This window comes from Talaromyces marneffei, chromosome 8 (assembly GCF_009556855.1).
Source record: "Talaromyces marneffei chromosome 8, complete sequence".
NCBI classification, from domain to species: Eukaryota; Fungi; Ascomycota; class Eurotiomycetes; order Eurotiales; family Trichocomaceae; genus Talaromyces; species Talaromyces marneffei.
In genome coordinates this window covers 1,571,945-1,585,314 of record NC_072355.1, presented here as the reverse complement: position 1 = coordinate 1,585,314, position 13,370 = coordinate 1,571,945, and the positions used below count along the sequence as shown (strand labels likewise).

The 13,370-nt window shown below is 47.1% G+C and overlaps 4 protein-coding genes across 4 annotated transcripts; 1 reads left to right on the top strand and 3 right to left on the bottom strand.

Annotated features, from left to right (window-relative positions):
- Positions 1-368: 368 nt before the first annotated feature.
- Positions 369-1,356, bottom strand: EYB26_009927 (uncharacterized protein; the record flags this gene model as incomplete). The annotated part of the gene is made up of 4 exons (XM_054269172.1): positions 369-896; positions 948-999; positions 1,082-1,192; positions 1,265-1,356. The coding sequence occupies 4 exons, from the start codon at positions 1,354-1,356 to the stop codon at positions 369-371; spliced, it is 783 nt and encodes a 260-aa protein (XP_054125147.1).
- Positions 1,357-2,037: 681 nt separating this feature from the next.
- EYB26_009926 (uncharacterized protein) lies at positions 2,038-6,123 on the bottom strand (the record flags this gene model as incomplete). The annotated part of the gene is made up of 6 exons (XM_054269171.1): positions 2,038-2,859; positions 2,917-4,068; positions 4,121-4,223; positions 4,582-5,056; positions 5,115-5,248; positions 5,303-6,123. 6 exons carry the CDS (start codon positions 6,121-6,123, stop codon positions 2,038-2,040), a joined length of 3,507 nt encoding a protein of 1,168 aa, XP_054125146.1.
- A 1,135-nt stretch (positions 6,124-7,258) lies between these two features.
- Positions 7,259-9,548, top strand: EYB26_009925 (uncharacterized protein; the record flags this gene model as incomplete). Its single annotated transcript, XM_054269170.1, has 3 exons — positions 7,259-7,298; positions 7,376-7,598; positions 7,649-9,548. The coding sequence occupies 3 exons, from the start codon at positions 7,259-7,261 to the stop codon at positions 9,546-9,548; spliced, it is 2,163 nt and encodes a 720-aa protein (XP_054125145.1).
- A 243-nt stretch (positions 9,549-9,791) lies between these two features.
- Positions 9,792-11,205, bottom strand: EYB26_009924 (uncharacterized protein; the record flags this gene model as incomplete). Its single annotated transcript, XM_054269169.1, has 2 exons — positions 9,792-10,109; positions 10,180-11,205. The coding sequence occupies 2 exons, from the start codon at positions 11,203-11,205 to the stop codon at positions 9,792-9,794; spliced, it is 1,344 nt and encodes a 447-aa protein (XP_054125144.1).
- Between the last annotated feature and the right edge of the window lie 2,165 nt (positions 11,206-13,370).

Genomic DNA, 13,370 nt, shown 5'->3' with positions numbered 1-13,370 from the left:
GGAAATATGGTATGGCGTTTGCAGTGGGATTTTAATGTTTGTTTCGGGGGCTGTTCGTTTTATAACTACTCGTCACCCCGGTATGTATACTTGAGGATATACATAATACCTAGCCATGTGTTGGTTCTAACAATAGAACCAACATATCAAGGGAAACGATTACAATTTGATTAGATATATCTGCATTCCATTCTTCCCATAACAAGATGTATACCCCCCCGATCCATTATACCGCACCTGTACACCGAATGCCCACCAAAGACTGCGCCCAATAATTCCAGTTTGAGCACAAACCAATACAGTCATCAAAGGCTGCTTGGAAGCTGCTTCGAGGGTTGTGTCGTCTGTGTCGTATTTGACACTGTACACTATGTCCAGGGCAAATCATCCATCTCCAAAAATAACCCAACTCCCTCCCATCTCACCAATCTCTTGACAACCTCATCTCTTTCACACTCTATAACGATCTCTTCTTCGAGCTTATTCCATCCTCTTTCCCTCCGTTTCCTACCCAACACCTCCCCCGTCCCATACAGATCGTCCTTCCACAGCCCGATGCCCCTTTTCTCTTCTCCATCTATTAAATCTACCAGAGGCGTGACATGTTCCGGCGGATTCTCGCCTATAAACCAAATCGCGATCTTTGCCATTGACGGGACGATTCCAATAGCAGGAAGATGCAAGTCTAAAAACCGCCTCCGTTTGAAAGCGTGCGTTATGATGGTTACACTCTTTGGGTAGGCTAATTGCGTATGTTGGCGGTATAAAAGGAGAGAAAAGAGGATGTTTTGGTAGGAGTCTGTTGCGTGGGTTTCTGCGAGGATGATGGTTGTATCGATATTGGCACTGACTTGTTGATGATTAGATAGGAAGAAGTTGTTGTCTCGGGCGAGATTCTGTGTAGCTCGTTAGAGATGAGATCAAGTTAGGACCTGATGTTGACTTACCAGATATGATTCCCCCTCTGTGAGACTCGTCTTGCCTCGTTTCGTTGCGCCCCTATGCATTCACTGATTAGCTTGTTGCTAACAACCATACCTACCCACAATACGTAAGGATGTCTCTCATGTGGGAGACAAACCCAGAAAATACCAAAACTCCGGAGTTTCCACTCTTTTCATATTCCCTCAATCCTGCTTTGACGTGATTCACAAATGTTGGAGTTTCGCCTTTCTGGAACGGCGCGAGTAACCTTTCATACATGTCAGCGCAATCCATGGCTGAATCTTGTGTGTTCTAGTTGAGAAATGCGATGAAAACGTACCACTCATCCTCATCTAAGCCCTTGGTGGGACCTCCTAGGTAAATCGCATGACAACATACGATGATCAAATGGTTCAGCTCTGGTTTTGTCATTGTTCCCATTCAATTATACTTCACGTTCAGTGGTGAGGTTCTCTTGAATGACCTTGTTGATGGGATACATTTGACGAATTAGATGACGACGTTGTCGAAGTTCTTGTTGCACCTGCCGCTTCAGATGTGGGACTTATATTCCTTATAACTACACGTTTACAACCCTAGATTACCTAACTATAGGAGGAGGTACGTACATATGTAACTATGGGCACGAAACACCCTGATTGTATATGTATGTAATACAACTACCATGTCCATGTTGAAGTGATGAGGAAATTATCGTTCGGTCTAGTAATCATGTAGTTATATTGTTTATAATTGAACTAATAATACACTCCCTCATCCACGAAACACCCATCCAGGCAGAACAAAAATACTAATTGTACAGTAGTGCAGAAGAACGTGCCTGGAGAAATGCTAGCAAATATGAAAAATGAATCGCCAATATCGCAAGGAAATTATTGTACAGGATGTTATTGCTCTGGAAAGAAGATCGAAATGAAAAGAAATTCTCCGTGAGTAAGCATCGCGCCATACTTGGGAAACGCCGAAATCAGATTGAAAGTCCCATGATAATGAAATATGCAATGAGTATAACAATGCATGATGCAGAACAAAACTGTAGTCTGTAAAGTCATAGTCTAAAATGATTAGGGTATCAAGGAAAGTGATCGGTGATTAAATCAAATCAGCAGGATCATGACGAAACGTGCAGTCTTCGCCCTTGAGACATTTGCCTTCACGCCAGAATCGACATGCCACAGACCCAGCGCGTGGATGTTTCTTCGCTTCAGGGTCGACGTACATTCGTGGACGTTTGGCATTGCCTGGTTGTCCGTAGCCGTTGTTGTCGTGTCCATGACCCATGTCGCGATAGCGTTTTCGCTCTGGGTCTTCATAGAGGCCAGAGGAAGATTGAGCGGGTGGTTGTTGTGGTTGTGAGATTGGGGAGCCTGTTCTCTGGCCACTGATTTGGGAAACTAGCGCTGCGAGATTGGGGGCGATGCCCGGTGGTGCTTGTGGCATTTGTGGAGCGACAGGTTGCTGTTGTTGCGCCATTTGCTTCTGAGCATTTAGCACCGCTAGAATCTTTTGAAAGTCAATTGGCTGCTGTCCTGATGGAGCGGACACAGGAATTTGAGGAATCTGAGGGATTTGTGGGATTTGAGGGATTTGCGGAATCTGCGGGATGATGCCCTGTCCTTGTTGTTGCTGTCGGAACAAATTGATGGTCTGCTCAAGGTTTGCGAGAGGATTTGGTGGAGTTTGTGCCTGCTGAGGAGCAGGTACAGGAGATCGTGCTTGTTGGGGTGCACTTTGAATGACTTTCAGTAGATTGGCAATATCGAGAGTACCACCAGGGACAACTGGTGCAACTGGCGCAACTGACGCAACTGGCGCAACTGACGCAACTGGCGCAACAGGTGTAGCTGGTGCAGCTGGTGCAGGCGCTGCTGCGGGTTGCGGAGTAACCATCGCCAAGTAGCGAGCAGAACGAGCCTGTAAGATATGACGTTAGTATATGATTATTAAGTACAGCTTATAAGTATAACATACCTTGACCCTATCATCGGGTTCTCCAAACGGCAACTGAGTGGCTGGCGGCTCATCATCAGTAGGCACAGGTGGTTCTTTCGGCGAGGCCGGAATGTCGGCGGTAGATGTATAGAAAACCATCAAGGTTGTGGCTTCTCTGCTTTCCTGAGCTAGCTTCTCAGGGCTGTCAGGATCCTTGGTTCCACCTCTCTTGATGAAATTGTTCGCTTGATCCTCGTTGCTCAAGTCTTGATCAACGACGGGAAGGCTTGTCCAAGGGCGGATTTCTTCTTCCTGTGGTTCCACTTCATCGTCCTCATCTTCATCCAAGTCTTTATGAAGCTTGAGCATACGTCCTTCACCTTTGATGTCGTCAACGTCCCTCTTGAGGTCATCATCCGTCCCAACAACCTCCTCAGGATCGTGAGTAAACAGCCGGACCTCGGTGAGAGAGTCGTCAGGCTTCCAGCTGACGCGGAGTTTTCGGCGTGCTTCCTTTCGAAGACGCCTTTCGCGCTCTTCTTCAGTTTCAGGTGGCTGATCATTGGACGGCTTCTTGACGTTGGCTTCCTCTTTCTTGTTGAGGTCTGCCAAAATATCACCAAAGGAGAAAGCTGGTTTGGCAGGTGCTGGTTGTGGCGAGTCTTTCTTCTCGGTGGCAGCACCGCCTTTCTCCTTGGCCGCAGCAGCAGCAGCAGCTCGTGCCGCATTTGAAGTCCCAGGCTTCTTGGATGCAGAGGCCAGACTACCAAAAAGACTGGTTGGCTTGGGAGGAACAATGCTGGCCTTGGGTCGTGCAGCTGGTGCAGTAGTGGTTTTGTTATCCGCAGCTTTGACCGTATTACCGATAGCTGCTTTCGTAGAGGGGCCACCTTTTGCGGCTATAACAGGCGTTACCATCTTCTTGGTGGCTGGGAGACCGTTCGGTTCTCCCTCGCGAGTACGCTTGATTCCTGTGGTAGATGTGTTTGACTTGTCAGGCGTGGAGTCTCTAGCAGGTGAGTTACCGTTTGACTCCTGCTTCCGTTTCGTTGACTGAGCTGCATTATCCATGATCTTTTGAGCAAGATCTTTGCCGGGTTGAATGCCCTTTTTGATGATCCTTGGCAAAAGTTTTGAAACATTGGTTTTGAGAAGAACATCATCATCCATGGTTGTGAAGCGTGATAATAACTAGACACCATTATTAGCGTGAATCATATAACTAAAATAGAAGTAGTATTACCGTCAAAATGTTCACCAGCAATACGCCCTCATAGTCTGAGGCTTGGTGGCGATCAAGTAGAAAGGAGTATAAAGCTGCAACAGCCATGGGGTGCTCTCCTAATCTATGAGATGTTAGCTACGTTTGGTTTTTGAAACGATGCCTGCTTTGATAATGTTTGATAGAGGGGAAAGTGCTAAAGCGCTGCCATCGCATTAACATGGTATAGCTGGACATTTCCCACGCAATGCAATCTCAAGATTTTATTTGCGAATTTTGGTAGTAGAGTCGACACTGCGCACATTGGTGTACGATCAGTACTCGAATCATGCCATGTTTGGCAATTAACTATCTTTTTAAGTTCGCTCACTATCCATTTTGAGATGATTACATGGTAGATGAGTGCATTCTGCATCAAGCTTCTATAGATGCAAGAGGGATGATGTGCTAGTGAGGTTAGGAGGGAATGGAAGGGCACATACTTTTCAACAATGACAGGATGGCCTTTGTCTATAGCCGTGGTGATAACGGCATTGATGAGTTTTCGTTGTTCAACAACTTTATTCCTCAGCTCCGACGCTTTATCGTTGTTGTTTTGGTTCTCGGCATCCTTCATTGCCTGGCTGAGTGACTTCCATTCATCTCGGACTGTCTTGACAACGTCTTTGAAAGCGACGAGAGCATTTTTGATCTTCTCAACGCTGGGATACTTATTACGGGGTGACCAGATAGCTTTAATGGTATCGTATTGCACAGCTCCTTCTGGGTCTGCTGGACGCACTTCAGGCAATGGCGAAGGTTCATCCGGTTCTTCAACTTCAAGCTCTGAATCCGAAGCGTCAGAACTCGAATCGGACCTCGCCTTTTCATTGGGTGTTTTGAGCGGGTGTTTTCTAGGCCTTCCCCGCTTCTTGGGGCTTGCTACTTGAGCAACTGGCTTAGGTACTCCGTTTGGGACTATTAAATGGTGTCAGAATGCACAGATCTACAAGTGGAAAGAAGTTGGGAAAGATACCTAGCATTTCAGGAGCGATAGGATAGGGTGCTAACTGGGGAAGTTGTCCCATCAGGCCAGGTGCTAACTGCTGTCTAGCATTTAGTTGTTCCGCATTGAGCTGAGCCAGATTGTCTGGAAAAACTTGATATGTCCTAATCGAAGTTAGTTTTATGCATCGAAATAATGAGGGACGAGACGGTACGTACTTTGGATCATTTGGCCGCTCGTATGATGAGGCATTCGGGTTGTAGAACAAAAATTGGTTCTGTGCTGCTTGGGGCCCGCCCGCTGCTTCTTGAAGGGATGAGAGAAATTGTGGATCGATTGTGTTTTGAAAACTCATGCCTGGATTTGCTGCATTTTCAAATTGATTGAAATTTCGTGTTTGTGTATTGCCTGTAACATTCGTTGGCATAATATATTGATGGCTCTGAGTAGTTTGATTTCTTCCAGACAATACGGATTGCTGCTGAGTGGAAGGAGGCCGCGGAGCAATAGCCTGATGTCGGTGCTGTTGCTGAGCATATGGGTCTGCAGGCTGTAGACCAGGTTGTTGGTAATATTGGCCAGGGATCGAATACTGATAAGCAAGAGTATCAGGATTCAATGTACGGGAATTGAAAGAGACCTGATCTTGAGGAAATTGTTGTTGTATCGGATATGGATGTTGGTGCGAAATTCCGTATGCTTGACCGGAAGCTCCATTTGTCGTCTGTGTCGAAGCCGTAGGCTGACCCCATGCCTGAGGCGTCCCAGAGTAGAAATCTCGGATATGATCATTTTGCTGTGGAAACGAAGGCGGTTGTTCAGACTGCTGGCTGGTCTGTGTGAAGATTGGATGATCCCATGTAATGCCTTGGGGGGTCTGTTGTTGGTTGGGTTGCATTTGTTGGTCGGATTGTTGAACAGCTAGTTCAGGAAAGATCCCATCCATATTATTCCACATGTCGTCAGGAAATGAAGACTGCTCAATGGCGGGCTGGGCATTATTACCCTGGGGTGGTTGGGGAGTTGTTGATTGCTCCATGTTGTTGCAGATTATACTATAGGTCACGTGAGACAGCGATTAATCGCGCGTAGTCCTTAAGAAAAAGGAGCGTGGAATTAGGAACTAGGCCGCTGGTCCAATGAGCAGAACGCAGGTGGAGTCTTTATTACCACACAAATTAAGAAGCGCGCGATTTCTCGGGGAAAACAAGGATAGTCGGGTCGTGGAAATAAAGGCCGCCTATCGTGTGTCTGATCCAGCCAGGGATTCTGCGAAGGTCGGGCAGTCGTAAGGATGAATTCAACGAGAACGGCTGTACAGACTCCACCACAAGCGATGTCCCTCTTCTAGCTTAAGCTAGTTGATTAATAAAAGTGTGTGGATTGCAGTAATGTGTCTGACATCTGCTCAGGTGTTGATGTCTCTTTTTCCGATCAGATCGTGGGAGCTGCTGTGAAGTCGCTCTTTAAAGAGAGAGAGAGATGAAAAATCACTGCAAATCACGATACAAGCATGTACAGTAGGAAAATCTCTTTCCCTTAACTCCTTTCTCCTGCTCTCTGTGTCCAGCTATTCTGACTCCCCCTTCTCTAGTAGTAAAAATCAAAGCGGGCAGACAGAGCCTGCTCACTTCTGTCTCGAAACAGACAGCTTCTCTGGTGACGCGTTTTCCACAGTAGCGCCTCTAACTTGCCTTAGAAAAACTCGATTAAAGAAAAAGCAGCTCTAATACAGAGAGCCAGAAAAAAGCTGCTTCATGGCAGCATAATCAATCGCTTTACAGGTGTGAGATGGGTGGTTGTAGATGGGCTGAGTGTTGAGTGAAGTGAAATGAAAGGAGCAGAAGAAGAGAGGCGGGAGAAGAAGTTGTGTCGTGTCTCCAGATCAGGTTTAGTGGGCCACATGATCTGCCAAGAAGCCAAGCTGGCGGGTGTTTGTTTTGTTTGCTTGTCGTCTGATTGGCTGCAGCTGCGAGGCCTGTGATATGTCACTACAGTTGCTGCCAAGTGGACGATAGATTGTTGACGTATCAAAATATTGAGCTGCCTGCTGTCTGTCTCTGAAACAACCTGGCCGATTTCTTTCATATACGTTATTTCTTATGAGATAGTTCCATTTTTCTTTTTCCTAGTGAAATTGGTCAGCGACAGACGTCGACACCTGTTCTGTCGCGATGGCCTCCCTAGCCATGTCGCTGCGGGACCGGCAAATCGGTAAGCTGCACTCCTGTTCGATGCTAGATCGTCTCTTTTCTGCATTGGGTCTCCATACTAATCGATATTGTTGTTAGCATCGATTCAAAAGATTCTGAACCTCAATCATGAAGTCCATACCTCCGGAGATACCCAGACTGACGGCGCAGGTTCGGCCGTAATTCCACAAACCACCCCCATCTTGAACGAAGACGGCGACCCGATATGGAAAGTCCTGGTTTTCGATAACAAAGGCCGAGATGTGATTAGCAGTGTTTTGCGAGTGAATGACTTGCGGGCATGGGGCGTCACAATCCACTTGTATGCAACGACTCTATCTCCGTTATGTATTGATACTGACACCATTGAAGGAACATAAATTCTGCACGATATCCAATTCCTGATGTTCCAGTCGTTTACCTCGTCGAGCCAACTGCAGTGAACGCGCAACTCATTACCTCCGACTTATCTCGTGGACTATACTCCCCTGCATACGTCAACTTTCTCTCTTCGGTACCCCGCCAACTCCTAGAAGACTTCGCCTCACAGATCGCAACGTCGGGCACAGCAGAACATATAGCTCAAGTTTTTGATCAGTACTTGAATTTCATCGTCGCAGAGCCAGATCTGTTCAGCCTAGGATTGGGCAACGACTCATATTGGAAGATCAACAGTGCTCAAACCAGCGATGAAGATCTTGACAACATCGTGGATCAAATTGTCAGTGGGCTCTTTGATGTCAGTGTCACTATGGGCTCCATACCAATCATTCGATGCCCAAAAGGCGGCGCCGCTGAGCTGATAGCCACCAAGTTGGATCGCAAACTGCGCGATCATATACTCAATTCGAAGGATAATCTGTTTTCGGGCAATAAGCGGCCGGGGGTTGCCGTGCCATCGTCGCGACCGGTAATGATTATTGTGGATCGAAATGTTGACCTCGTGCCGATGCTGTCACATGGATGGACATATCAGTCTCTGGTGCAAGACGTGCTCAAGATGCACCTAAATCGAATCACGGTGGAAACTCTAGTGGACGAATCGGACCCTTCAAAAGGAAAGACCAAAAAGGCATATGACCTCAACGCGACGGACTTCTTCTGGAAACGCAATGCCAACGTGCCTTTTCCCCAAGTGGCGGAAGATATTGACGCCGAGTTGACGAGATATAAAGAAGATGCCAACGACATTACAAAAAAAACAGGAGCATCGTCAATTGAAGACCTTCAGAATGATACCAGTGCTTCTGCACATCATCTCAAAGCGGCTATTACTCTGCTTCCAGAACTACGAGAGCGCAAAGCTACCCTTGATATGCACATGAACATTGCTACGGCGTTACTACAAGGAATCAAAGACCGACAACTCGACAACTTTTTCCAACTCGAGGAGAACATCGGCAAGCAAAGCAAGGCCCAAATATTAGAATTGATAAATGATTCTAGCAAGGGTACCGATCCGTCCGATAAGCTCCGGTTGTTTATCATCTGGTTCCTGACGACAGAAATGGAATTGACAAGGGGGGAAATGACGAACTTTGAGGAAGCACTGCAAAAAGCAGGAAACGAGGATACATCCTCTATTGCATATGTTAAGCGTGTACGAGAAATTACTCGAATGACCATGATGACGAGCTCGACGGGAGCTCCCCAACAACAATCATCCGATCTCTTCAAGGGCTTCTCGTCTCTTTCTAACCGACTGACTGACCGCATCACATCCGGTGCCCTCGGCGCCAACTTTGACTCTCTCATTTCTGGCGTCAAGAATTTTTTGCCGGTCAACAAGGACCTCACGCTCACCAAGATCACGGAATCGATTATGGATCCTCAATCAGCTTCAAGCTCAGCAATTGCCAAGACTGAGAATTATCTCTACTTCGATCCTCGTAGCGCGAATGCACGAGGTGCCATGCCTACATCATCTGCTGCTCGCGGCCAACAGCAGGCCGGCGCTGGCTCAGCTTCCACACCCGGAATCGCCGCTAGCTTTGGACAGCGTCGTCAGGCCTTCAACGAAGCCATCGTCTTTACCGTTGGCGGTGGTAGTATGGAGGAGTATGGCAATCTGCAGGACTGGGTTGCTCGAACGAGCGGTCAACCCGGTACTACTGGTGCTGGCGGTGGTCCAGGCGGCGCTGCTGCCGCTGGTACTAGTATAACCACATCCGCAGGAACTCACAGGAAGAGAGTCGTTTACGGAAGTACAGAGCTCATGAACGCATCCGACTTTTTGATAGATGCGTTGGGAAGGTTGGGCAAGGAGAGTTGATTGACACAAAAGAAAAGGGGTACATGAACCATTTATACCAAGCAATACTCTTTAGTCATAGTTGCTCTTCTCATGTGGCCGGTTACGCGTTGATGTTGGGTATAGATGTATAATAATATTTGCAACGAGATGCATTGATGCCTTCTTTCTAATACCGAATTCTATGCCCTAATTATCATTACCCTCGATACCTTTACTTCCAAGGTATGCTATACACATAGCATATATAGTGTATATATATATCTACAGTCCATATTTAACCTTAATTTCCTCCTCCGAAAACTTTCTCGTTTTGCTCCTCAACATCTCCGCCTTTTCTTCTAGTGACATTCGGATCTGTTTCTTCCCTATCGGAACCAAGCATTTCGCCAGATACATGTAGTCCTTCTGCATGAGTTTGACGGTCATCATGATATAATCTATGTTTTTGAAGACGAGGGCTCGCTCGTTGATGTATTTGTTCTTTGCGCGCATGAAGGCGGCTGGGTGGTCGCGCCAGTGACGTCGGGGGTTGAGGTGGTGCGATGTGTGGTAGCCGTCATTGAAGCAGAAGCGGTTTGACTATCAATTCGCTTGTTAGTGGGCTGGAAAAATAAGGGGGAGAAAGAGGGGGAAAAGGGAGGGGACGTACAGCGACATCGATGAGGGTAATACTACTCCTCAAATCAGACGTGGGATCCTCTTCATCGACGAGTGCATGCTGGCCCCAATTTCCCACCATAAGACCAATCCTAAGCATGCAGAGCGGCAACAAGAAGACAAATACAGTCGCACGCGCATCAACATATCGATATAAGGCTGCAATCGAGATGTACGTGCCAACCTCCCAAAAGAGCGCCTTCAAGCCCAGCAAGTACTTCCCATGTCGGAAAAAGTAGAGCGGCAATTCAATCCAGACAAGGAACATGAACCGTAGAACGTAATGCGCAAAATCAGGGATTGAGTCGCGCTGATACCGGATTGTAGAGGACAAATCGTCGGGTCCGTTGCCCTCGACGTGGTGGTGTTTGATATGATGGTAGTAGTACGAGTTCCAGGTGTGGCCCATCAACGGGTTTGTGATATATGGAAACACGACATCGAATGCGTGGATGAAGGGGTTAGATTTTGTGAGAATGCCACCCATGTGGATGTGTTGATGCATCATGAGCGTGTACGTTCCGACGTAGTAACTTTGCATTACCCAATGCAACACGCCATGGATATATGTGAAATGTCGATAGAGCAAGATCGCGGAGGGCACGGAGGTCGAAAAGTAGAGCAGTAAGTGCGTCAACATCACAACGTCGGTGTCGACGCGGACGATTCTGCGTGCAAAGGCGATGTAGGGCACGAGGATGTTATTGTATATGTAAGGATGCAGCTTTGTGCGGAGATAGCTTGTGTCAAAGGTCACGAAGACGGTGGGTTCGAAGGAGGAATTAGAAGGGTCGTTGAGGGCGTCGAGCTGGGTGATGAGAGCTTCCTCATTGCTGTTGTCATCCGCCGCCGCTGTTGCGTGTGTTTTTCTTCTTGTTGCTGAACCATTTTGAGCTTCTTTATCGGACGAAGAGCTTGCATTGGCGTCTTCGTAGCTAGCAATGTCGTGGTGTAGATGCTGGAGAACGATCAAGTCGGCTTCTGGGAGGTTCGGATCCACGAAAGCTTGGAGATCCATTGTGCTGGGGGGGTTGAGACGAAAACGTGCCGGTTTGTGGTTCTTAGCCCCATTCGGATACGTTCTCCTATCCTATAAAAGAAATATCATATATACATACACATATGTATAGGCACGGAGTATTCAGAAACGAACAAAAAGACGTTGTTAACCGTGTTTATGATTTTATACCAGCAAAAATAAATTAAATAGGGACCATTAAGGCCCGTGGTCAGCCCACATAGCTTGGTTGGTGGGCCTCAGCCATCGGCACCTCAGGCACTAAGTGGTCCTCCGGTTGATTCGTTGACCCCTAATTCTTCGCCATAAGCAGCATCACTTGCTTCTGAGACGAAACTTGTATTACGTATATTTGCTCGGACTACTCGTAAGAAACCCATGTCTAGGAATCAGATACCAAGGAGACTGGCCGTGTTGTCACTTCATGGTACTCAAAAATACATTAACCCTAACGTCCATCAATCCTGATGACCTCGATGGGACCTTAGATATGTGTCGAACAATGGACGAATATTAGGAGCGTTTTTAGTGGCAAACCATCTTAGATGATTCATTTCCTGGGCCGGACATGGCACTCTTGGGAAGGAACATGTAGATTACAGAATTGAGGGTTTCAGGGCTAGGGCTCATGTCCCCACCCCCAGATTGAACCTCTCATCTTCTGAGTCTCCTTCTTTCCAGACGAGGATTGTTAGAGGGTAGTATATCTCTTTGATCCGTTCAAAGGCTGTAAAGACATCTTCATGGATAAACATTAATCAAAGGAGTAAGAAGGAGGAGGGCGAGACTTGCAAATTGCATTTGCATGCGGTTGTTGGCGTTAAAGCGGTTGAAGGTAGGGGGGTTTCTGATGCGTAGGGCTGTCTGACAACCATAGATAACACACCATGTATCGTTCCTTGAGTCCTCAGTTCCCGTTTTTAAAAGTGCCAGAGGTTATCGTTTCATGATTTGTTGCATAACTCTCGGTATCGATATGCTATGGCGAAAAAAGGGGCTGCATAGGCCACATACGTCAATATACACCTCTGAAAGTGCTCAGTGGGCTTGGAAAATAGGAATGTTGCTCATCTGCAAATGCCTCCAGTATTTCTATGAACTGCCCCTGTCTTGATAACACGGATGATGTTCCTTATCGACGATGAGGATCTGACATCAAAGGAAGAAAACGTATAGTGAAGGAACGAGAAGAGGAAGTCGCGATTATTTTGTTTTCATTCTAGAAAGTAATGTCCTGAACTGAATCCCCTACTGACCGCCGGTCAAAGAAAGTCCGAAACGAAACTCGGCCTTATTTCTCGGGTTTAGAAATATAAGCACGGTGTTTGGGTGAAAGGCGAGCATTCACGCGATTTGCATCTTCATCGCGTCCCCGACCTGAAAACAAAGGTATTGTTCGTGTAGCACTCATTTAAAACTCACGGAATACTGCCGGTAATATGAGAGGCTGATGGATCGTGTCGTCGCGGCTAATGGAAGCCTGTCGCCTTGTGTTCGTACATCGACGTTGTCCAATTCATTTGCAACCTTTAGCGAGGCCATATTGGTGTACAGATTGAGTTGGTCATGTGAGAGACAGCCTTGGAAGGTGCAACCAATACATCTGGTCAGGTGACGTTCGTAAATTGTTGCCTTGATTCCTCGCGCCTGATTTTCTTGTCTCCTTGTCGTCGGACTCACCGGTCAAGAGTACGTAGTATGTGCTTATTTCGAGTGCGACCAGGGGCTATACATACGCTTCGTCAAAGATCCCTGTCAGATCACCTAGGCACTACATAGGAATAGTAGCCGAGATTGCGTGCTTTACCCGGGCGAACAAGCGACGACGCTGTGCCACTTGATCGAGAATACCAGCAACTTTTTGATCGATGCCCTCTGGACGGATTTCGGACTATGCATAGTGACATACATGCACGACGGCGATGTACACAGTGACTGTGACACGTGAGGAGATAAAATTCTGGCCAATGGTGTGCCTGCTGGGATCCATCGAGGCATCGTCGATGACAAAGGACTCAGCCTCGCGGAGAAGTTTGGGTGGCTTGCAGCCCACTGCGTTGATATCCCAATCTCCCGATCCATCAGTAGATTTGTGGCACGGTTGCACTGTACACGCATCCAACAAAGAGAACGCTAACGGCTGGGCTGGTAATTGTAAAGAATCA